The 26,520-nt window shown below is 44.9% G+C and overlaps 1 protein-coding gene across 1 annotated transcript; it reads right to left on the bottom strand.

Annotated features, from left to right (window-relative positions):
* Positions 1 to 816: 816 nt before the first annotated feature.
* Positions 817 to 1,629, bottom strand: LOC147086111 (putative G protein-coupled receptor 139). The gene has a single exon (XM_085979177.1). It carries the CDS (start codon positions 1,627 to 1,629, stop codon positions 817 to 819), a length of 813 nt encoding a protein of 270 aa, XP_085835303.1.
* Between the last annotated feature and the right edge of the window lie 24,891 nt (positions 1,630 to 26,520).

Genomic DNA, 26,520 nt, shown 5'->3' with positions numbered 1-26,520 from the left:
GGCCCAAAGGGTCTCTTTCTTTGCTGTATAACTCTATGACTCTATCTATCTATGACTATGAGAGGGACTGAGGGTGGATTTTTGAGTAACGGATGATAACAGCGCTTTTGAAAAAAGGGGGCTGAAGCTGAGAAGAGCGACACGTGTTAAATATCAACCAATATGTGAGCCAGGAACTAGACTTTGAGCTGATAGTTAAATTTATGTTTAATATTGTTGCCATTTGACACAATTATAATAACATCTGGACGAAGATACATAATCTCCTATTTCCCTTCAACTGCCTACAGAGTGATGTGTAAGGCTATACATGCTGATCCAGTTCGATGTCAGTCACTGCTTGTTGATCTATTAGATGGGGCTCAGTGGGCCGCACTCTCGCTTCTCGACTCAGAAGGTTGTGGGCTCACAATCCCATTACAGGAGACTTGAGCATAACAATCTAGGTTACACTCCAGGATAGTACGGAGTGCGGAACTGTCGGAGGTGCCGCCTTTCAGATGAAACATTAAACCGAGGCCAGGTCTGCCCTCTCAGCTGGACGCCACAGATTCCACTGCCACCGTTTCGAAGAAGAGCAGGGGAGTTCTCCTCGGTGTCCTCGCCTTATTTATCCTCCAACAATATCAATAAAATTCTGATTATGTTGTCATTATCATCTTGCTGTTTGTGGGAACTTGCTGTGCGCAGTTTGGATGCCGAGATGCCTGCAATTCAACAGTGACTACATTTCAAAAATTTCTTCATTGGCTGTAAAGTGCTTTGGGACGGCTTGAGCTGGTGAAAGGCGTGATAGAAATGCAAGTTATTTCTTTCTTATAACTTCCCATTTAGTGTGAACAAATATTTCACCCCTTTCTTCAGCTCCTCTCTGAATTTCCTTTGTGTCAGTCCATAGATACAAGTGTTTGTGCAGGAACTGAGCAGATGCAGCATAAACCCAACTTGCTGAGTGATATATATCGGATTACTGAGATATAGGTCTGCGTAATAGTTTATCACTGGCCAGTTCACCGAATGAACAACATACGTCATCCACAACAGTACGAAATTGGTAGAAATACTGAAAAGCAAGATCATGGATTTTCTCCGATTCTTCATCTCCACATCATTCTGATTCTCACTGTTGTTCCAGAGTCCCCTGCGTACTCGATTTGCTGCTATAATATGTCTGATGGTCAGAGCATTGAACAACAGAATTAAAAGTATTGGTAATAAAGGGGTGATGAGGCTGTCGATCCACTCGAATGCCTTCCACAAGGGGGAAGTCAAATAATCAGCTGTTGGAACACAATACCAGGGCATGTTGTCAATGATAAAGGAAGGTTCCACTATAAAGTAAAAGGGAACACTCCTCACACAGCTCATCACACATACAGTGGCGATAACCACGGTCGCTGTTTTCTCGGTGCAATATTTTGATTGCAGCTTCTGACAGCAAATTGCTACAAAGCGATCAAATGTGAAGGCGACAGTAAACCAAACTGAACAGTCTACAGCGACAATATATGCGACAATATTCAAAGCACAGAGAGGAGTCAGAAACAGGAAACTAATTGACAGATAAAATCTATTAAGCCGATCTAATATCACGTCGATGATAACCACCATTAGATCCGCCGTTGCCATGGCCACCAGGTAGCGAGTGATGCATTTGGAGAGGCCGCACTTTCCTCGTGACAGAATCACAATCGCCAGCAGGTTCACTGCAAGAAACAGGAAGCAACAAATTTACCTCCAGAATGTCCCAAAACAGTTTCTTTTCAAAATGAACCATCTGATCTTCATTAAGAAAGTATTGAAACATCAGTTTTCTAGCTCCGAATTAAATATAGTTGTTAATTTAAAATCTGTTCATTGCCGGGCAGAGAAATCAGTGACAAATGTTGGAACTGAATGTAAGGGATGAATGAAAACGTGGTTGAGATCAGATGCAGACAATGGTACTGAGCTAAAATTTATTGAGCTATTTCTGGAGAATGTGAGAGACTGAAAAATCAGCGGCCCCTTTATCTTGTACCAGCTTCTCCAAATCAATGTACCTGCGAATTATGTCTGTACTGTTGTGTATTGGTCTGTACAGCATGGAGATCACTCTCTCACATTGTTGGCTTATAACCTGTTCAGCATGGAGATCACTCTCTAACATTTTTGTGTTATGGCCTGTACAGCATGGAGATCACTCTCTCACATTGTTCGGTTATCGTCTGTGCAGCTTGCAGATCACACTCTCACATTGTTGTATTATGATTTGTACAGCATGGAGCTCACTCTCTCGCATTGTTGGGTTAAGATCTGTGCAGCTTGGAGATCAGTCTCTCACATTGTTGGGTTATGATTTGTACAGCAGGAAGGTCACTCTCTCACATTGTTAGGTTAAGGTCTCTAAAGCATGGAGATCACTCTCTCACATTGTTAGGTTATCGTCTGTACAGCATGGAGATCACTCTCTCACATTGTTGGGTAAGGGTCTGCACAGCATGGAGATCACTCTCTCACATTGTTGGGTTATGGTCTGTACAGCATGGAGATCACTCTCTCACATTGTTGTGTTATCATCTGTACAGCATGGACATCGCTCTCTCACATTGTTGGATTATGGTCTGTACAGCATGGAGACCACTGTCTCACATTGTTTGGATATAATCTGTACAGTATGGAGATCACTCTCTCACATTGTTGTGTTATCATCTGTACAGCATGGACATCGCTCTCTCACATTGTTGGATTATGGTCTGTGCAGCATGGAGACCACTGTCTCACATTGTTTGGATATAATCTGTACAGTATGGAAATCGCTCTCTCAAATTGTTGGGTTATGGTCTCCACAGCATGGAGTGCGCTCTCTCCCATTGTTGGGTTAACGTTTGTGCAGCTTGCAGTTCACTCTCTCACATTGTTGGGTTTGGTTTCGACAGCATGGAGATCACTCCCTCACATTGTTAAGTTATGATCTGTACAGCATGGTGATCTCTCCCTCACATTGTTAGCTTATGGTCTGTACAGCATGGAGATAACTCTCACACATCGTTGGGTTATAATCTGTTCAGCATGGAGATCACTCTCTCACATTGTTGGGATATGGTCTGTACAGCATTGAGATCACTCTCTCACATTGATGGGTTATGGTCTCCAAAGCATGGAGATCACTCTCTCACATTGTTGGGTTATGGTCTGTACAGCTGGGAGATCACTTTCTCACATTGTTGGATTATGATTTGTACAGCACGGAGCTTACTCTCTCACATTGTTAGGTTATGGTCTCTACAGCATGGAGCTCATTATCTAACATTGCTGTGCTATCGTCTGTAAAGCATGGAAATCGCTCTCTCAAATTGTTTGGAATTGGTCTGTACAGCATGGAGATCGCTCTCTCACATTGATGGGTTATGGTCTCCACAGCATGGAGATCACTTCTCACATTGTTGCGCTATGGTCTGAGCAGCTTGGAGATCACTCTCTCACATTGCTTGGCTATGATTTGCACAGCATGGAGATCAATCTCACATTGTTAGGTTATGTCTCTACAGCTTGGAGATCTCTCTCTCACATTGTTGGGCTATGATTTGTACAGCATGGAGATCACTCTCTCACATGGTTGGTTTATGGTCTGTACAGCTTGGAGATCTCTCTCTCACATTGTTAGCTTATGGTCTGTACAGCATGGAGATCTCTCTCTCACATTGTTAGCTTATGGTCTGTACAGCATGGAGATCTCTCTCTCACATTGTTATGTTATCGTCTGTACAGCATGGAGATCGCTCTCTCACATTGATGGTTTATGATCTGTACAGCGTGGAGCTCACTCTCTCACATTGCTTGGATATAGTCTGTACATGATGGAGATCGCTCTCTCAAATTGTTGGGTTATGGTCTCCACAGCATGGAGATCGCTCTCTCACTTTATTGGGTTATGGTTTGTTCAGCGGGGAGAGCACTCTCTCACATTGTTTGGATGTAATCTGTACATCATGGAGATCACTCTCTCACATATTTTGGATGTAATCTGTACATCAGGGAGATCATTCTCTCATATTGTTGGGCTAACGTCTGTGCAGCTTCGAGATCACTCTCTCATTGTTGGATTTGGTTTGTACAGCATGGAGTTCACTCTCTCACATGGTTGGTTTATGGTCTGTACAACTTGGGGTTTCTCTCTCACATTGTTAGCTTATGATCTGTATAGCATGGAGATCACTCTCTCATATTGTTAGGTTATGGTCTGTACAGCAGCATGGAGACCATTCTCCCACATTGTTAGGTTATGGTCTGTACAGCATGCAGATCTTTCTCTCACATTGTCGGGTTATGCGCTGTACAGCATAGAGTGCATTCTCTCACATCATTGGATTATGGCCTGTACAGCATGGCGATAACTCTCTCACATTGCTAGGTTAACATCTGTTCTGCACGCAGTGTGCATTCTCACATTGTTGGGTTATGGTCTTTACAGCATGCTGTGCGCTCTCATACTTTGTTGGATTATGGTCTGTACAGCATGGAGATCACTCCCTCACATTGTTAGATTATGGTCTGTACTGCATGGAATGCGCTCTCTCATCCCATTGCAATATATGTAGCGTAGAAGGCCATGTCGGGCAGTTGAACACAATGGACGGTATTGGATCGGCCGCCTATTATCGGCAGCACCTGATATTCAGAGGCATTGACTACACTGAAAATGAACTTCCGGTGCTATGTTTAATGGGCGGCCAATCCGACACCGCCCCTTTTGTACTATTGCACGGAAAAGTTAGAATCTATTATTAGGGCTGTGGTAACAGACAATCATAATATGACTGGGCAGATTCAACGCTCAATTACGAAAGTGAAAGCGTGTTTGACAAATTTGTTAGTGTTTTTGAGGGTGTAACTAGCAGGGTTGTTATGGGGGAACCAGTAGATGTATTGTATTTGGATTTTCAAAAAACATTCGATCCGGTGCCGCACAACATTAGGGCTCATGAAATTAGGGATAATATTGTTGCATGGATTGAGGATTGGTTAACGGACAGAAAAAAAATTATTAGGAATAAACGGCTCATGTTCGAGTTGCCTGGATGTAACTAGTGAGGAAGCGTAATGATCAGTGATTGGGCCTCAGCTATTTACAATCTCTATCAATGACTTAGATGAACGGACCCACTGAACTGCATGCAGGTTTGCTGACAAAACAAAGTTCGGTGAGAAAGTAAATCAGGCGGGTTAGATCGCACAACGCTAACAGAAATCACCGGATTTTTCCTTCCATTTAAAGCAACCAGAAAAACAGTTGGAGCTGAAGTGACGGCCAAGACAACAAGATAATCATCTACAGTGAAAGCCAATGTAAACATGAAATAATGCTGCAAAGCAACAATTATTAAAATAACCACGTTACCCGTCATACACAATTAACAACATCAGGATATTAAAAGTGTTACTAATTCATGTCTGATCGAATGTCAGTGTCAACTCTCGGGAAGAGTTTCTGCTGAAAACCATAAAGGGGATCATTGTTTCAAGCTTGTCTGTACAGAAAATTCAAGCAACATTAGAATTTCAATTAAGACATCACATTAAGAAAACAAGACAATCAGTTAAGTAACTGATAACAACAAACATGGAACGGATAGCCTGAACATCACACATTAATGTTCAACTTTTACTGTCTCGTTTTACTGTCTTACCAGGAACACCGAGGGCTGCAAGAACCGGGTAGTAAATGAGTTCTATCTGGAAAATGACTGGGTATCCCATTTCTTACGTGAAGCACCAATATCTGCTCGGCCAGGCACACAGCTCTGACTGTGTGAATGTAAAGGCTGAAACAGATGAGCCCTTAGATAAACCATATAGAAATCTCCACGGAGACAGTCATCTGGGGAGAGTGATCAGGGATATTTGATACAGTCCACCAAAAAAACAGATTTAATGAACCGCATTTCCTCCAAGGATTTGTTTGCAAGATGATATTTTCATTTGAGGATAGGCCAAACAAAATAATTAATAATTTCTTTAAAATTTCATGCAAAGTTTAATTACAATTTATTTTTCTATGATCCCAGTGTTGAGCTGTGTGAACAGTCCTGATGGTGAGGTGGATGAAGAGTCTCATTTGACTACATAAGAACATAAGAAATAGGAGCAGGAGTAGGCCATTCGGCTCGTCGAGCCTGCTCCACCATTCAATAAGAGCATAGCTGAAATTATACGTCAATTTCACCTTTGCGCACTAACCCCATATCCCTTCATTCGCTGAAAATCCAACAACCGATTGATCTCTGTCATGAATTTACTCAAAGACTGACCACTGACTGTGGACATGTAAAGGATCCCTGGGTTAGAAAATTGCAACGATTCACAATCCTTTGAGCGAAGAAAATTCCCTTCATCTCAAACCTAAATTGCGGACCAGTATGTGACCCCTAGTTCTACAGGCCCCAGCCAGAGGAATCTTCCCCTGAACATGTATGCTTCAAGCCCCGTAAGAATGCTTCAATGAGATCACCTTGCAGGCGAACTCTCCTCAGTCTCTACTCATAAGGCAATCCCCAATCCCAGGAATCACTCTGGTGAACCTTCGTCAAGTAACCCTTTGTTGCACTCCCTCTATGGCAATTATTTCCTTCCATGGTAAGGAGACCAAACCTGTACACAATACTCGGGTGTGATCTCACCAGGCCCCTACATAATTGCAGTAAGACTTATTTACTCTCATACTACAATCGCTGTGATTAATTGCATGAACATCTTTGTGGCCTTCTGAATATGCACACTGTATATTGGAGCCACACATGCACGCCCGATCCCTTTCTGTGCATGTGCGCTTTATACTGGAGCCGCGCATGTGCAGTACACAATTGCGGTCTGCATGTGGGCCACTCTTCCCTCGGTTCCGTGCGGTGAAGTTCAGTGGGTCCGTTGGTGACGGGGTTTGGGGCAGGGGACTATCGAGGATCGAAAGGGGAGAGAGAGGATCGAAGGCGGGAGAGAGAGGGAAACATAGAAACATAGAAGATAGGAGCAGGAGTAGGCCATGCGGCCCCTCGAGCCTGCTCTGCCATTAAATTCGATCATGGCTGATCCTCCAAATTCAGTACCCGGTCCGTGCTTTCTCCCCATACCCCTTGATCCCTTTAGCCTTAAGAAATATATCGAACTCCTTCTTCAATATATTTAATGTATTGGCCTCTACTGCCTTCGTGGTAGAGAATTCCACAGGTTCACCACTCTCTGGGTGAAGAAATTCCTCCTCATTTTGTCCAAAATGGCCTACCCCTTATGCTTAAACTGTGAACCCTGGTTCTGGATTCCCGACCATTGGGAACATCCTTCCAGCGTCTAGGCTGTCCAGTCCTTTCAGAATTTTATACATTTCAATGAGATCCCCTCTCATTCTTCTAAACGCCAGCAAGTACAAGCCCAATCGACCCAATCTCTCCTCATACGTCATTCCTGCCATCCCAGGTATCAGCCTGGTGAATCTTCACGGAACACCTTCCATGGCAAGAACACCCTTCCTCAGATAATGCGACCAAAACTGCACACAATACTCAAGATGTGGTCTCACCAAGGCCCTGTATAACTGCAGCAAGACATCCTTGTGCCAGTACTCAAATCCTCTCGATACGAAGGCCAACATGCCATTTGCCTTCTTAACCGCCTGCTGCACCTGCATGCTTACTTTCAGCGACTGGTGCACAAGGACACCCAGCTCTCGTTGCACTTCCCCTTCTCCCAATCTATTGCCATTCAGATATAACAGGCCTTCCTGTTTTTGACACCAAAGTGGATAACCTCGCATTTATCCACGTTATATTGCATCTGACATGCTTTTGCCCAATCACCCAACCTGTCCAAATCATCCTGGAGTTTCTCGGCATCCTCCTGACAGCACACACGCCCACCCAGCTTTGTGTTGTCTGCAAATTTGGAGATATTACATCAAGTTCCCTTGTTTAGATCATTAATATATATTTTGAGTAGCTGGGGCCCAAGGACTGATCCCTGCGGTACCCCACTACTCACTGCCTGCCACTCGGAGAAAGACCCGTTTCTTGCAACACTTTGCTTTCTGTCTGCCAACCAGTTCTCTATCCAAGTCAATGACTTGCCCCCAATCCTATGTGCTTTAACTTTACATGCTAATCTCTTATGCGGGACCTTATCGAAAGCCTGCTGAAAGTCCAAATACACCACATGCACTGGTTCTCCCTTATCCATTTTACCAGTTACATCCTCAAAAAATTCCCGTAGATTAGTCAAGCACGATTTATCTTTTGTAAATCCATGCTGACTTTTTCCGATCCTATCACTGTTTTCCAAGTGCTCTGCTATTACATCTTTTATAATGGGCTCTAGCATTTCCCCACTAGCGATGTCAGGCTTACCAATCTATAATTCCCCGTTTTCTCTCGGAGGGGGAGAGAATGTGGAAGTGCTGGGGGGAGGAGGTCGGAGCGGAGAGAGTGGAAATTGGATAAAGCGAGGTTAATCGAGGGGAGAAAGGAGATTGGAGGGAGAGGGGAGATCAGATGGGAGACAGGAGATCAGAGAGAGAGAGAGAGAGACATCAGAGGGGGAAAAAGAGATCGGGGCGAGAGAGGATATCAGAGTGGGGATGCAGAGGCGATTGGAGAGAGTGGAGATCGGAGATAGAATAGATCAGAAAGTGAGGCGAGATCGTAGAGAGAGAGAAGCGATTGGAAGGGAGAGAAAGGAGATCAGAGAGATATGAGATCGGAGTGCGGATGGAGAAATAGGAGAGAGAGCAATGGAAAAGAGGAGATGGGAGGGTGAGGGAGAGAGTGGATGGGAGGGACAGAGGAGATCGGAGACTGGAGGGAAACAAGATCAGCGAGAAAGAAGGGGTGAGAGAGGACATTGGAGTGAGAGAGGAATTCGGAGAGAGAGAGAGCAGGGTGAGGGAGAGGCAATCGGAGTGAGAGACAAGATTGCATAAAGAGAGAGATTGGAGAGAAAGAAGAGATCGGATGTGAGAGGAGGGAGGTTGGAGAGAGAGAGGTCAGAGAAAGCAAGAGAAAATTAGAAAGAGCAGAGATCAGAGGGGGAATGTAAGATTATCGAAGGGAGGGAAAAGGGAGGAGATCGAAGGGGGAAAAAGAGTGGAGGTCGTTGGGGGAGAGAAAGGATCCAAGGGAATGAGAGTGGATCGGAGGGGAGAGGAGAGAAGCTTGGAGGTGGGAGAGCAGGTAAGAAACTCGGGGGAAACATTGTCAGGAACTCAGGGGTGGAGCACGTGAGCATATTGAGGTTGGGGCAAGAACGTGATAAGGTCTAAAGGGGAGTGAGAGCGAGAACGTGATCCAGATTGTAAGACCGATCACGTTCTTCCAATCCCACCATATTTGCACCCGAACCACGTTCTTCCTCTCCTCCCTGAGACCTGGTTGATTTCTTGGAAAGCCCGGACCATGTGAGGCAAGTGACATCATTGGACTGGGCAAAATCCGGAAGTCATGAAACTGTCACCATTCACTTTATACCCAATAAATATGTTCTTATTCCGTGAGCCACACACTATACCCCATCTAAGGGTGGGGACGGTCCAGAACTTGTTGGGGGAGAAGGTCAGGAAGCTGTGCAGGAATAAGCCATATAACCTATTCAGAAAAATACTCTATCTTAAGACATATCTCTGGCCTTATTAAAACATGACAACCTGGGTTTGGAAATCTAGAAACCTAACTATTAAATATCGATGAAATCATTCTGGCTATTAAGATAAGATAGTTGTGGACCCTGCATAAATAACCTTATCGAAACAGAAGGTTAAGGGCTCTGACAGGCTGAAATGTTTGGAACGAAACAATGACTCACCCTGGATAAGGTGGTCTAATTTACACATCGTAAAGATGTCATAAAGTAAGGAACATCTGCCCTAGTAAAAATGACATAAAGTAAGGAACACCTGCTGTCACACCATCTTTTATATGGTAAAATTAGAACACCTCGAGATGAGACATGAGTCTGGCAGAGGTCAACAGAAAAATGACTAGAGTTAATTAGCTTACATCAGCAGAAAACCTTAAACGAAATGCCACTGGAAAACGGTATAAATATTGAACTGTCAAATGGGGTAACAGAGTCGCTTTAAACGGCAAAGCAATTCTCGGCTTCAGAGGCGGCTCTGTAAGTCTCCAACTCTTGGTGCCTTGGGGATCAAAGGTGTTTGATGTTGGTGGATATCCTGTAGTCTTCAAAGAACTGTAAAAGTGTAGCGAAGTGAAGATTTGAAAGTAAGGTTCTCTGATAATAAGACTGTAAGTTTTCTCTTTATGCAACTGTTAATTTTGCAATTGACTCACCACCTGTAAATTAAATGTTGGTTCTTTAATAAATCAATATATTTTCAGAATTCTCAAATAAGTCTTCTGTATCAAAAAATCGCGAACTCAATATCTGTTCACTCTTTAATGAGGAGTTGCAGAATTCTGGGGGAGTTTCCGGACCAACATAATATCCGGAACATTACAGTCCAGCTAATCTTATTAAAAGTGCCATCTGGAGGACGGTAACCTTTTCAGGTTGTTCCTTTCCATTAGGGAGAGATAATCTGGACCTTTCGACCCAATTAAGCGTCTTTAGGATTCGGCTACCTCAGACTTTAGTTGATAGTGAACGTCTGAGAAATACACCAGATCAGGGGTAACCCTAAATGGGCTAGGACTAGTAATTATCCCATCAAAGCCACGGGGATGGTCATGTTTATGGGCAGGGGGAGAAGGTCAGGACCCCGGGGGGCAGGGAGGGGTTCAGGAAGCAGGGTGGAAGGAGGTCAGGAGCTCAGGGGTGAAGGTCAAGAATTTGAGGAGAGGGAGAAGGTCAGGATCTGGAGGGGAATGTCAGGAAGTTGTTGGGCGGCAGAAAGTTTTTTGTGGTGTGGGACAAGGTCCTAACCCGCGAGGGTGAGCCCTGTCTGTTCACTGTGAGCTCTGTCTGGAGCCTGGCAGTCAGAACGAAAGGCTCGAATAACACTTTGCAAAATACTTTATCCACTTTAGCTATGCCCCTCATAATTTTGTACACCTCAGTAAGGTCTCCCCTCAGCCTCCTCTGTTCCAAGAAAAATAGACCCAGCCTATCCAGTCTTTCCTCATAGCTAACATTCTCTACAACTGGCAATCCTTGTAAATCTCCTCTGTACCCTCTCCAGTGCAAATACATCTTTCCTCTAATGAGGTGACCAGAATTGCACACAGTACCCTAGCTCAGGCCTAACTAGTGTTTCATAGAGTTGAAGCATAAACCCCAGGCTCTTCTATACTATGCCATGGCTAATGAATTCAAGCATTCCGTATGCCTCCATAGCCACTTTACCTACCTGGCCTGCTACCATCAGGGATCTGTGGACATGCACTCCAAAGTCATAGATTCATAGAGTTATACAGCACAGAAAGAGGCCTTTGGCCCATCGTGTTTCGCCGGCCTTCAAGCCCTATCAATTCTAATCCCATTTTCCAGCACTTGGGTCGTAGTCTTGTATGCTATGGCGTTTCGAGTGCTCATCTAAATGCCCCTTGAATGTTGTGAGTGTTCCTGCCTTAAACAGCATTTCCGGCAGTGAGTTCCAGATTCCAACCACCCCCTGGGTGAATAAGTTTTTCCTCAAATCCCCTCTAAACCTCCTGTCCATTGCCTTTAATGTATGCCGCCTGGTTACTGACCCCTCTGCTAAGGGTATAAGTTCCTTTCTATCTACCCTAACTATGCCCCTCATAATTTTGTTCACGTCAATCAGGTCCCCCCTCAGCCTTCTCTGATCTAAGGAAAACAACCCCAGCATCTCCAGTCTCTCTTCATAGCTGAAACGCTTATGCCCTAGGAACATCATGGTGGATCTCCTCTGCACCCTCCCTAATGCCATCTTATCCTTCCAATAGTTTGGCGACAAGAACTGCACACAGTATTCCAGCTGTGGCCGAACTAGCGTTTTGTACAGCTCCATCATAACCTCTCTGCTCTTATATTCTATGCCTTGGCTAATGAAGGCCAGTATCCCATATGCCTTCTTAATCACCTTATCTATCTGTCCTACTGCCTTTAATGATCTATGTACATGCACACCAAGGTCCCACTAATCCTCTGTCTAAACTGGGGCCCTCCCATCCATTGTTTATTCCCTTGCCTTGTTAGCCCTCCCAAAATGCATCACCTCACACTTTTTAGTTCAATTCAATTTGCCAATGTTCTGCCCATCTGATCAACCCGTCTATATTGTCCTGTAGCCTGAGTCTTCCCTCCTCGCTATTTACCACTCCACTAATTTTCGTGTCATCTGCGAACTTACACATCACATCTCCTACATTCAGATCTAAATCATTAATGTACACTACAAACAGCAAGGCGACTTTGTTTCTCTGCACTACTGTGTCCTACCATTTAATGTGTATTCCCTTTCCGTGTTAGCCCTCCCCAAATGCATTACCTCACACTTGTCCGGATTGAATTTCATTTGAAACTTTTCTGCCCACCTGAACAATATATTGATATATTCCTACCGTCTACAGCTTCCTTCTTCAGTATCAACCACACAGCCGATTTTAATATCTTCTGCAAACTTCTTTATCATAACCCCTATATTCAAGCCTAGATCGCTGAAATATACCTCAAAAAGCAAGGGGCCTAGTACTGAGCCCTGCCGAACCCCACAGGAATCAATCTTCCAGTCACAAAAACAGCCATCAACCAATACCCTCTGCCTCCTGTCTCCGAGCCATTTTTAATCCAACTTGAGAGTTTGCCTTGGGTCCCATGGGCTTTAAACTTCCTGAAAATCTGCCATGTGGAACCTTATCAAAAGCCTTGCTAAAGTCCATATACACTACATCCAATGAAATACCCTCATCTACCCTCATTGTTAGCTCCTCAAAAAATTCAATCAAATTTGTCAGACACGACTTTCCCTGAACAAATCCTTGCTGACTATCCTTGAATAATCCGTCTCTTTCTAAATGAAGATTTATCCTGTCCTTCAGAATTCTTTCCAATAATTTTCCCACCACCGAGGTTACGCTGACTGGTCGGTAATTACTCGGTCTATCCTTTTCTCCCTTTTTAAACAATGGTACCACATTAGCCATCCTCCAGTCCTCCGGCACGACAGCTGAAGCCAGAGAGGAATGAAAAATGATGGTCAGGGCTTCTGCAATTTCCTCTTTTCCTTCGCTTAACAGGCTGGGATGCATTTCATCTGGGCCTGGGATATTATCTACTTTTAAAGCTGCAAAACCCCTTAATACTTCCTCTCTCACTATTTATATTTCATCTAATACTTCACATTCCTCCCCCCTGATAGGAATGTCTACTTCGCCGCTCTCCTTTGTGAATACAGACTCAAAGTATTCATTGGGATCCCTACCGACGTCTCCTGCCTCCACACACAGATTACCCTCATGATCTCTAATAGGCCCTGCCCTTTCTTTAGTTATCGTCTTAAAATTAATATATATTTAACACATCTTTGGGTTTTCCTTGAATTTCCTTGCCAAGAAATTTTCATGCTCTGTCTTTGCTTTCATAATATCCTTTTTAATTACACCCCTGCACTTTCTGTACTCCTCTAAAAATTCTGGAGTATTTAGCTCTCATTATCTGTCATACACCTCCCGTTTATTCTTTATCCTAACCTGTATGTCTCTAGACAAGCAGGAAGCTCTACATCTATTCGTCCCACCTTTCTTCTTTCAGGGCACATATTTGCTCTGAACACACCAGATCTCCTTCTTGAATGCCTCCCACTGCTCCAACACAGATTTACCTTCAAGTAGCTGCTACCAGTCCACTATGGCTAAATCCCCTCTGAGCTTAGCAAAATTTGCTTTTCCACAATTTCGAATTTTTATTCCTGGTCTATCCTTGTCCTTTTCCATAAATACTGTTAATCTAACAGAATTGAGATCACTAGACCGAAAGTGCTCCCCCACTGATACGGCTTCCAGCTGCCCAGCTTCATTCCTGAATATTAAGTCCAGAACCGCCCCTCCCTTGTTGGGCTTGCTACATACTGGCTAAAAAGTTTCTCTTGGATGCATTTTACGTATTCAGTACCCTCTACACCCTTCACACTAATTTTTACTCAGTTAATATTGGGGTAGTTGAAAGCCCCTACTATTACTGACCTATAGTTTTTGTGCTTCTGAGAAATTTGCCTGAATATTTGTTCTTCAATCTCTCTCTAAATGTTTGGAGGTCTATAGCCCACTCCCAGAAGTGTGATCGCCCCATTATAGTTTTTCAATTCGACCCATATGGCCTCTTTTGATAATCCCTCCATCATATCATCCCTCCTCTAAGGTATAATAATTTCTTAAATCATTACCATGAACCCCACTCCCTTTTGCAGATCCCTCTCTATCCCACCTGAAAATTCTGTAACCAGGAATGTTGAGCTGCCATAACTGGCCGTCTTTCAGCCACGTCTCTGCAATAGCTATAATATCATAGTCCAAAGAATCTACCTGTGCTGACAGCTCACCGGCCTTGTTCGCTATAATCCTTGCATTGAAGTATATACCGTTTAGTACAGGCAAACCTCATTGTTGACTAGTATCGAGCCCTTGATTCCTCTGTCCTTACAATTTACTTTCTACCTTTTTGTTTCCAATTCCAGTATTTCTTCCCTCAATATTGACTTTATACTTAGGTTCCCATCCCACTGCCAATCCAGTTTAAACCCCCCCAATAGCACTAGGAGTCCCTCCCGCGAAGATATTTTTCTCGTTCCCGTTGAGCTGCACGTCTTCTGGCTGATAGAGTTCCTTCCTCCCCAGATACTGTTCCAATTCCTCAGGGATCTAAATCGCTCCCTCCTCCACCATCTCTCCAGCCACGCATTCTTTGGCTCTATCTTCCTATTTCTGTAATCCCTAGCACGTGGCACTGGCAGTAATCCGGAGATTACTACCTTTGATGTCCTGCTTTTTAACCTCTTCCCTAGCTCGCTAAATACTGCCTGCAGGACCTCATCCCTCTTCCTACCTATGTCATTGGTACCAATATAGACCACGACCTCTTGCTGCTCACCCTCCTCTTCAGAAGACACTGCAGCCGTTCAGTGACATCCTTGTCCCTGGAACTAGAGAGGTAACATACCATCCTGGATTCACGTCTGCAGCCGCAGAAACGCCTGTCTGTTCCCCTAAGTATTGAATTCCCTATCACTATTGCTCCCCTTCTTCTCTTCACACCCGCCTGTGCACCTGAGCCCTCCATGGTGCTGTAGGCTTGCCTCTGGCTGCAATCCCCAGGGGATCCATCACTCTCACCAGTACTCAGCACCGAATACTGGTTGGTGTGCAAGATGGGTTCAGGGGACTCCTGCACTACCTGCTAGACCCTCCTCTTCTCTCTGACGGTCACCCATTCCCTCTCTGCCTGCACACCCTTAAGCTGCGTGTGACCACCTCCCGAAACGTGCTAACGACGTAGCTCTCAACCTCGCGGATGCACAGTGGTGACTGCAACCACCGCTCAAGCTCCGTAACCCAGTGCTCGAGCTGCTGTAGCTGGCCACACTTCCTGCACATGTGGTCGTCCAGACTACGGGAGGTGTCCATGAATGGCACAGGATGTGCATAGCACGGCTGTGAGCTTCCCTGCCATCCATCTAATTAACAGACTGTTTACTAACCTAGCTGGAATATACTTAATAAACTTCAAGAAACCCAAGTAAAGCCACTTACCAGATACTCACAGATCAGCTCCCTCTTATTGAACGTTTAGTTTTTAATCCCGGCTCTTAATGTAAACCAATATCCAAGAGAAATAGAGAAATACGGACCAACCAATCACTTCCCTGCTTTCATGTGACGTCACTCCTTGTTTTTTGGTCTCCTGGATTTTTTCCTCTCTGCTTCGGTTTCAGGCTCCGTCCGCTCCTCCTCGGCTGCTCGCAGTGAGTACAGGCCCCTCTATGACCGCGCTCTTTATTTACTGTCCTCTGCTTCAGTTCCCGGCTAGGACCGCTCCTCCTCGGCTGGTCGCAGTGAGTACAGGCCCCTCTCCTATTTTCGAGTAAAAATCTGTTGTGTGACCCTTTATGCGAAAGCTTTTTTCAAAATATACTGGGCCCTCTTATCTACCCTGCTAGTTACTCCCTCAAAAAGCTCTTTTAGATTTGTCATACACGATTTCCCTTTCATAAATCCGTGTCGACCCTGCTCAATCATATTATGAATTTCTAAGTGCCCTGTTACCACGTCCCTAATAACAGATTCCAGCATTTTCCCCACCACTGATGTCAGGCTATCTGACCAAATGTTACATCTTTTCTCTTTTCCTCATTTTTAGAAAGCAAAGTTACATTTGCTACCTTCCAATCTATGGGCACCAGTCCATAATCTAGGGAATATTGGAAGATTAAAACCAATCCAGCCACTATCTCTGCAGCACCCCTTTGAAAATCCGAGAAAGTAGGCCATCAGATCCCGGATATTTGTCAGCTTTTAGTCCGGTTAATGTTTGCAGTATTTTTATTTACCAATACTTCGATCATTAAGTTCCTCATTCTTACTAGACACTTGGTTCCCCATTATATCCAGAATGATTTTGTGTCTTCTTCCTTGAAGACAGATACAAAGTATTTGTTTAATGTCTCTGCCAATTCCTTATTCCCCATTATAATTTCTCCTGCGTCTGCCTGTAAACGACCAACTTTAACTTTTGCTAATGTCTTCCTTTCCACATACTATTAGAAGCTTTTACAATCTATGTTATTTCTCTTACTAGTGAATCCCATATTCTATTTTCTTTGCATTCATCAATCTCTTGGGCATCATTTGCTGAATTCTAAATCTGCAAAATACTCAGGATTCCTACTCTTTTGGCAACATTTTAAGACTCTTCCTTTAATCTAATACTATCATTATCTTATCGTTCATCAATGTGGTGCCATTTTTCGTGTTCCTTTTTTATGACTTAAGGAAATTAACGATGAGCTAATTTAATTTAATACATAAACCTTAATGCATTACATAATTAAATCAAGGTGATAAATGGGTGGCAGTGCACGTTGTCTGCCGCAACTGCAGCATGTGGGAGTTTGGGAAGAGCATCGTGATCCGGGACGACCACGTCTAGAGTAAGTGATTGCATCTCGAGGAACTTCACCTCACAGTTGTTGAGCTCGTGTCCGAGGTGCAGACATTGGCGATAGCAGTGAGGGGGAGTGTAACATGGACTATTTGATCCAGGTGACAGTAAGACTACTTAGCTTAGATCGTGGTATAGATCTGGTTAGTTGTGAGGGATAGAGGGTGTGACTCCGACTCAGACACTTAAGGGACCCCAGTTGTACTGCTGGCTGAGCTTCTGCCTTTGCCCAAATCCAGCAGGTACGAGGCTCTTTCTGCCTGTGTAGATGAGAGCAAAGTCTGACAGGTGGATGAGCAAACTGAACACGCCATAGTGGTAGAGGATGCCTTTCAAGTGAGTCAGTGAAAAGTACTGCTGCAGTGCGAGGGGACAGTATAGTCAGGGTGATATTGTCCTGGAATTTGCTGCTGATGAAAGTGGTGGAAGTGGAGACACAATATTTTGAAGGGCAGACAGGGTAGCCATTTGAGGGGCATAAACTTGAAGGGCTACGACCATAGAGCAGGGGAATTGAACTGACTGGCTCACTCTACATAGAGCCGGCACAGACTCGATGGGCCAAATGACCTCCTTCAGTGCCGTTATGACTGAAAGACTCTATGACTCTATGGTTGATACCGTTCCATGCAGCTGCAGCTTGGAGCTGGTTGCCTGCCCGGGTTAAGGCTATCTGCTCGTGGCTGGAGAAGGATTTGGAGTGGGGCAGTGAATAATCCAATTGTTGTGCTACATGTAGGAACAGCAAAATATGTAAAACGAGGAGTTAGTTTCTGCTGGCAGAATTTAAGGAGCTATGGCCCAAATTAAAACACCAAACCTCAGATATGATAATCTTCGGATTGTTACCTGAGTCACGAGCAAATTGGAATAGGAAAAAGCTGATCAGAGTTTTAACTGCGTGGCTCAAAGAGTGGTGTGGGCCGTTATAGTTTAAGTATTCGGTACATTGAATGAAATATTTAGGTATAACAGAAACCACTACCTCCACTGGAAGCCTGGATCCCCTCTATACTGAATTATCACTCTCTCCAAATTCCCAAATTTAACACTCTGCCTAAACTGCACTCCATTTAAGACCGCTCAGTGCGGGTCACTCTGTGCGTCAGCAGACAGTGTTTACTTTTATACACCTTTGAGCCGCACCCAATTTACCAGTGCTGACTCAGCTCCCTGCTCACAGTAATTAGCACATATTCAATACAGACACATACAGATGACTGAAAGCTCACTGCCACTGATAGGCAATTTCTTTTAACTACACTGTTTAAAGCTCTAGGTTCAAATTTCGCTTTTTACAGCTGGTACTCACCCAGTCCTTAACAGAACGTCCACTCTCTCCAAAGTCAGAAACCTAACACTCATTGTCAGTGTGCTCAGTTTAATCGCCGACCACACTCATGGGTCAAAGTATTCCAATTTGTGCATTACTTGTCACCTGACAGGAAACAGGAGGGCGTGGTTCTGCCCACTCTTCACAGACCCTAACCTAGATTGCAGCAGTTTGAGTGCCAGTAATATAGGGCGGTGAGAGACCTGACACAATTTGTAAGTCGCTACCACACTATTTATGCGAGGCTCCACATGTTTACTGACCTACGCCCTGGCATCCATCTTGAAAGGCCATATGATAGCAAAATACTGCGGTTGTTGGAAATCCGAAATAACAACAGAAAATGCTGGAAAAACTAAGCAGGTCAGGCAAAATCCGTTTCGGGTCGAACCCTTCTTCAAAATTGGAAAGAAAAGATAGATCGGAGGCAGGGCTGCGATCGGACAAAAGAATAAAAGAAACAAAAGAAGTAAAAAAGAGACAATAAAAGGTGTTAGAAGTTAGACGAGATGACAATAGGCTGAGATTGGGTGTAAAGTGTACTGGCAGGGCAAGGGATAGCTGCCAGGTGTGAGAGCGAAACAAAAGGAAAGGGGGGGGAAAGGAGTGGAAAAATTACAAGAAAAAATGAAATAGGGGCCGAGGTTATGATCTGAAATTGTTGAACTCGATATTGAGTCCCAAAGGCTGCAGAGTGCCTAATCGGAAGATGAGGTGCTGTTCCTCGAGTTTACATTGAGCTTCCATGGAACAATACAAGAGGCCAAGGACAGTGAGGTCCGAGTGGGAATGGAGCGTTGAATTAAAATGAAAGGCGACCGGAAGCTCGGGGTCACCTTTAGCGACTGAACGGAGGTGTTCCACAAAGCGGTCAGCCAATCTGCGTTTGGTCTCCCCAATGTAGAGGAGACCGCATCTTGAGCAGCGAAGACAGTATACTAGATTGCGAGAAGTACAAGAAATCGCTGTTGCACCTGGAAGGGGTGCTTGGGGCCCTGGACAGTGGGAAGGGGGGAGGTATAGGGGCAGGTGTTACATCTCCTCCGCTTGCACGGGAAGGTGTCAGGTGAAGGGGAAGGGCTGTTAGCGGTGATAGAGGAGTGGACAAGGGTGTCTCGGAAGGAGCGGTCCCTGTGGAATGCTGAAAGGGGAGGGGAGGGGAAGATACATTTGGTGGTGGGATCACATTGGAGGTAGCGGAAATGCCGGAGGATGATACGTTGACTGTGGAGGCTGGTGGGGTGAAAGGTGAGGACAAGGGGAACCCTATCATGGTTCCGGGAGGGAGGGGCAGGACTGAGGGCAGAAGTGCGGGAGATAGAACTGACACAGTCGAGGGCAGTGTCAATCACGGTAGAGGGGAATCCTCGGTTGCTGAAAAAGGAAGACATGTCTGAAGCAGTGGTGTGGAAGGTGGCATCGTCGGAGCAGATACGGTGGAGACGGAGAAACTGGGAGAATGGAATAGAGTCCTTACAGGAAGTGGGGTGGGAGGAAGTGTAGTTCAGGTAGCTGTGGGAGTCAGTGGGCTAGTAGTGAATATTGGTCGATAACCTATCCCCAGAGATGGAGATGGAGAAGTCGAGGAAGGGAAGGGAAGAGTCAGAGATGGACCATGTGAAGGTAAGGGAAGGGTGGAAATTGGAGGCAAAGTGAATGAAATTGTCAAGTTCGGGTCGAGAGCAGGAAACTACACCGATACGGCCACTGGGAGAAGGCAATTGAGGAGGATTCTTGCGATGACTTTCCCTGTGGCAGACAGCAGGGAAACGGCTCGGTAATTACCGCAATCGGACTTGTCACATTTCTTGATGATGGCCTCAATTACGGCATCTCTGCGATCCCCTCGCATGCTCTCCTTCTTCCAGATAAGAGCAATGAGCTCATGAACTCGCACCAGCAGTGCTTCTGACCCATGCTTTAGTGCCTCGGCGGGGTGTCCATCTGCTCCTGAGGCCTTGATGTTCTACAGTTGTCGGATGGCCTTTTCAACCTCATGCCGGGCTGCGGTTGTGCTGAGATGGTGGCTGTAGTGTATGTATCTTTAAGAGCCCCTGTGTACTGTAATACCGGTAGTGACCACTCGTGTATATAAGCCTGTATAGCGTCTTGTATATTTTAGTTCACTTCCAGACTTTGTTCAGTAAACACCTGTTAAACCAACTCCTGCATTCCATGTCTCCATTAACACACGGTTACAACAGTGGCGACGAATTGAAAATGGACTTACCTGCAATTCGGCTGCACCTCAACGAGATCGATTCCTCAGACGAAGGTCGAAGAAAAAAAAAACTCTGGTTGCACCAGCTAGCCGGGCTGGTGGCAGGTACTGCACTAATTGGGGCTCGATCGGGCGCCTCTGCAGCGCGGCCGAGCAGTGAGTCAGAAGGCGGAGTCAAACAGAGACGGAGGGTGGAGCACTCGGGAGACGGCCGGCGCTGCAAAGCAGGTCGGCGTTCGGACCAAGCAGAGGGAGGGAAAAGTCCCAGAGAGTCCAGTGGGAACGAGTCTCCAACTATTAAAAATATCTGTGTAAATACAAACCACAGAGAACAGCGTTGTCAGCAGCGGCAGCGGCGGGAAAGCGCGGGAGGCGCCATTTTTTCTCGGCAGGGAAGAAAGGAAAGCGCGGGAGGCGCCATTTTTGATTTTCAGGATGCCTAAGACTGGCAGTATTACTGCTTTCGATAGTGATATAGAGGATTGGACCACATATGTGGAAAGAGTGGAGGTATATTGCGCAGCGAATGAAGTAAAGGATGATAAAAAGGCATCGGTACTTCTAAATATGATGGGCGCAAGGACATACGGGCTGTTACGAAACTTAATCACTCCAGCCAAACCGATGGACAAGAATTTTAAGGAGATTGTTGATACCCTACAGGAGCACTTAAACCCAACACCGCTGCTGATAGCGGAATGATTCAAATTCTTCAGGAGGAATCAGCACAAGAATGAAAGTAACGCTGATTACCTCACCGAATTAAGAAAGCTGTCAAATCACTGCCAATTCGGGGCAGGACTGGTAGATTCTCTAGGAGACAAATTCGTCTGCGGTCTCCTAAGTGAAGGAACACAGAAAAGGCTACTTTCTGAGAAAGATTTGACACTGGACAAGGCTTTCAGTGTAGCTGTATCGTACGAAGCAGCAGCAAGAGGAGCTGCAGAGATACAGCAAAAGCCACAGGACTTCGGCACCCATGAAATGACACGGGGTTTCGAGAGACGCTATCGCTGCGGCAGATCCACCCATGACCAGAGGGACTGCTGGTTCATGGACAAAGCATGCAGGCAATGCGGAAAGATGGGACACATTGCACATCTATGCCGATCTGCAAACAAAATCCACTGACAGAAAAAAATCAATAAGGAAAAGTACAGAAAAGTATAAATGATGACGGACAGTAGCTCCGAAGACCAGAAGAGTGATAGCGACTCCGGAAACAAGAACCTAAGCTGTCTCAAATTACATAACGTAATTGCCAAAGAAGATTACCAGACCATTTGGGTTACCCTCACGATAGCGGGTTCCCCAGTTAAAATGGAGCTAGATACAGGATCAGCTCTGACCATCATAAGTCGACGGGATTACGAGCGGCTATTTCCCCATATACCTTTGAAAGACACATCCATTATCTTGAAGACATATACGGGGCAGAAAGTATACCCCAGAGGGAAAATAAGGGTGCCTGTTGTATACAACGGCAAGGAAATACAGAAGTTGTATTTATACGTTCTGCAAGATGGTGGTCCACCGTTGTTGTGACGTGAATGGATCAGGAAGATACGTTTAGACTGGCACCCCATTCAGGCACTGACGGTGACCAGTAAGAAAAAAAATGATGATGACGTCATACCTGAACGATTAAAAGACATCTTGGCTAACGCCAAAGAAGTGTTTCAACAGAAACTAGGAACCTTGAAAGGCGTCACCGCCTCAATAAAAGTGGAAGATGCGACAATTCCCAAGTTTTTTAAGGCAAGGCCGGTGCCATACGCAATTCGTCCAGCAGTCGAGGCAGAGCTGGAGAATTTGGAAAAAGCAGGCGTGTTATCCAAGGTAGATTGGAGCGAGTGGGCAACACCCATCGTCCCGGTCATGAAGAAAACGTTGAATAATGATAAATCTGAAGAACAGAGAAAAATTCGCATCTGTGGGGACTTCAAGGTGACTGTAATCCCGGTCCTTCACACGATACAGTATCCTCTTCCAAGGATAGAAGATATTTTTGCTTCACTATCCGGAGGGAAACGTTTCACCAAAATTGACTTGGCACAGGCATATCTACAGATGGAGGTTGAGGAGGCCTCTAAAAAGTATCTCACGATAAACACACACAAAGGCCTGTACCAGTACAATCGACTGGTTTTCGGAGTAGCATCAGCTCCAGCTATCTGGCAAAGAGCTACGGAGCAAGTCCTGCAAGGGATTCCGGGGACTCAATGCTACCTGGACGAAATCCTTGTAACAGGAGAAAACGACAACGAGCACCTGGCCAATTTGGAGCAGGTGCTCACTAGGCTGAAAGAACGGGGCCTACGAGCAAATCGCCCCAAGTGCGAGTTTTTCCAGAAACAAATATCATATTGTGGCCATATAATTAACGAAGACGGGTTGCATGAGTCACCTGAAAAAAATGAAGCGGTCATAAAAGCCCCAGCACCTGAAATTGTTTCACAATTAAGGTCGTTCCTGGGATTGATAAATTACTATCATAAATTTTAACTGAAATTGTCAACTGTTCTGCACCCTCTTAACGCACTGCTACAAACGGGAGTAATTTGGAAATGGAGCGAAGACTGTCAACGTGCCTTCCATAAATGCAAAGGCTTGATCACGTCCAAGGAAGTGTTGGCTCATTACAACCCATCACTGCCAATCAGACTGGCGGGCGATGCATCCCCTTACGGCATAGGAGCGGTATTTTGCATAGATCCCCTGATGGCTCGGAGCGGCCGATAACTTATGCGTCATGCTCATTGAACTCAGCTGAGCGTAACTATGCCCAGATCGACAGGGAAGCACTCAGCCTGGTATGGGAATGAAGAAATTCAACCATTACCTACACGGACAAAAATTTAACTTGTTGACTGACCATCAACCACTCATCTCCATATTCAACCCTAAAAAGGGCGTTCCCATTATGACAGCGCAAACGCTACAGAGGTGGTCCCTTTTCCTAGGGGCACATCAATATGACATAGAATACAAACGATCAAAACAGCATGGGAATGCTGATGGTTTATCGTGCCTGCCGTTGCCAACGGTAGAAGGGGCACCTACAGTGGACCCAGTGGAGATGTTCCACTCAACCATAGTGGAATGTCTACCAGTAACAAATTCTACCATTGAAAAGGAAACGAGAAATGACCCGACTCTCTCACTAGTCTACGATTTAACAGTGAAGGGATGGCCAGCACATGGCGAACCACTGTTGCCAGCATTCTCGCAAAGAAGAGAACAGCTGTCAGTGTGCCGAGGAACCTTGATGTGTGGATCCAGAGTGGTGATTCCACCCAAACTCCAGGATAAAGTGCTAAAGGAGCTTCACGTGGGGCATCTGGATGGAGTGAAAATAAAGAACCTAGCCAGAGCGTTTGTGTGGTGGCCAGGTATCGGTGGAGACATCGAAGAAATGACCAAGAGCTGTCTCGGATGCCAGAGGGTCCAAAACGCCCCACCACAAGCCCCTCTACATCCATGGGAGTGGCCCTCCTCTCCATGGCAAAGGGTACATATCGACTTTGCTGGTCCATTTATGGACTCAATGTTCTTAATCGCGGTTGATGCACACTCCAAGTGGTCGGAGGTAATAAAGATGTCCTCCACCACCATGGAAAAAACCATCACAGTATTAAGGACCATATTTGCCAGGAATGGGCTGCCTGAACAGATCTGTTCTGATAATGGACCGCAATTTGTGTCCAAAGAATTCAGGAAGTTCTTAAAAAACAATGGGGTTAAGCACTACACGTCCGCCCCATACCATCCCGCCACCAATGGATTAGCTGAAAGGTCTGTCTAGACCTTCAAGGAGGCCAGAAAGGCCATGGTTAATGAAGACATAAATCTACAACTTAAGGTAGATAACTTCTTGTTTGCGTACAGGAATGCAACACATGTGGTTACAAACCAAACTCCCGCCATGATGTTTTTCAATAGAAGACTAAGATGCCGGCTGGATTTGATCAAGCCAAACATCATAAGGGACGTAGAGAACCGACAATTTCAAGGCATGAATGAAAGGCCAACTTGAACCTTCCAGATAGGTCAACAAGTTTTGGCCCGGGACTACCGTACCGAGAAATGTCTGCCTGGAACTATTTGCACATCACTATGACTGCTGATGTATACCGTGGACATTGGTGAAAGCATAATAAGGCGCCATGCTGACCAGATCACAGAGTCATCCGAAAAGTGACAACCTACACCACAACTCTATACGCCTAATGATGAAGCAGAGATACCCATAGTATCTACCTCCGATCCGGTGATACGGAACCAGATGAACCTGACACAGGCATTCAAGCCGAATCGACCGAATCGACCTTGCAAAAGAACCTACTACACCACCGAAAACTACTGCACCACCGAGGCGTTATCCGGACCGAGTCAGGAATCCTCCAGAGAGACTGACTTATAATTGATTAACTGCAGCAAATGTGTAGATTATTGTTCTTGTAAACATGTTAATTAATGATTACTTAAAATGTTATGTACTAATTATCTAAAAGGGGAGGAATTGTAGTGTATGTACCTTTAAGAGTCCCTGTGTACTGTAATACCGGTAGTGACCACTCTGGTATATAAGCCTGTATAGCGTCTTGTATGTTTTAGTTCACCTCCAGACTTTGTTCAGTAAACACCTGTTAAACCAACTCCTGCATTCCGTGTCTCCATTAACACACGAATACAACAGTGGCGTGTAGCATGCTGTGGGATGAAGTTGAGGACACTTGCATCAAAGACAGAGTCACTTTTAAGGAGATCTCAGAAGTGCTCCTCCCAGCAGGCACTGACTGCCTCTCTGTCCTTGATGACTACCTCTCCGTTCTTGGCCCGCAGTAGGGTATTAACTTGAGTGCTTGGGCCGTAGATGTTCTTGACTGCTCTAAAGAATCCACGCATGTGGTGGTTATTGGCTAGCTGCTGGAGCTCCTGCAGTTTCTCCACACACCATCTGTTCTTTAGGTCGCAATTTTTTTGTTGGCCTCCGCTTTCAGGCTTCTGTTGAGCTGCTGTCTTGCTCTCGAGATCTGTTGCTGTTTCCAGATGTCAGGCTGATGTCAGGCAAACTGGTCTGTTGTTCCCCGTTTTCTTTCTCCCTCCTTTTGTAAATAGTGGGGCTACATTTGGTACCTTCCAATCCGCGGGAACCATAATAGATCTATGGAATTTTGGAAAATGGCAACCAAAGCATCCTCTATTTCTATAGAGATCTCTTTCAAACCCCTAGGGTGTACACCATCTGCTCCAGGGGATTTATCGGCTTCCAGTCCCTTTAATTTCTCTACTACTACTTTACTACTAATACAAATATTTTTCTGTTCCTCATTTTCGGTATTCCCTTGATTGTCCACTATTTCCAGAAGTTTTTTTTGCGTCTTCTTCCGTGATGACAGACGCAAAATATTAGTTTAATTTCTTTGCCATTTCCTTATTCACAATGATAATTTCTCTTCTCTCATCCTGTAAATTACCCACACTTACTTTTGCTGAACTTTTCCTTTTTACATACCTATAGAAGCTTTTACAGTCTATTTTTATGTCTTTCGCTAATTTACTATCACTTTCTATCTTACCTTTCCTTCTCAATTTCTTGGTCCTCCTTTGCTGAATTCTAAAATCATCCCAATCCCCAGGCTTACTATTCTTTATGTCAGCATTATCAACCTCTTCCTTTGTTATAATAGTATCTGACATAAAAAAAACTACTAGGCACTTGGTCTAAGCGTTAAACAAAGCTTTAATCAACTCTTTTACAACATGTAGGTCAAGTTGTGTCCTTCACTAGTAACTGTTAAGAATGTCCTGTGCAATCTGGACCCATGCCTGAATATTTATACATTCCCTGGACAGCGCCACCCACAGG

The sequence above is a fragment of the Somniosus microcephalus genome, unplaced genomic scaffold (genome assembly GCF_052327205.1).
Source record: "Somniosus microcephalus isolate GS21.2 unplaced genomic scaffold, FLI_Smic_1.0 unresolved_chr8, whole genome shotgun sequence".
Lineage (NCBI taxonomy): Eukaryota > Metazoa > Chordata > Chondrichthyes > Squaliformes > Somniosidae > Somniosus > Somniosus microcephalus.
The sequence above is the reverse complement of the archived record's forward strand: the minus strand, read 5'-3'. Positions and strand labels throughout refer to the sequence as shown.

What these genes read in the sequence shown, in the direction of transcription:
- LOC147086111 (XM_085979177.1), bottom strand. Translation starts at nt 1,629, where the DNA reads ATGGCAACGGCGGATCTAATGGTGGTTATCATCGACGTGATATTAGAT.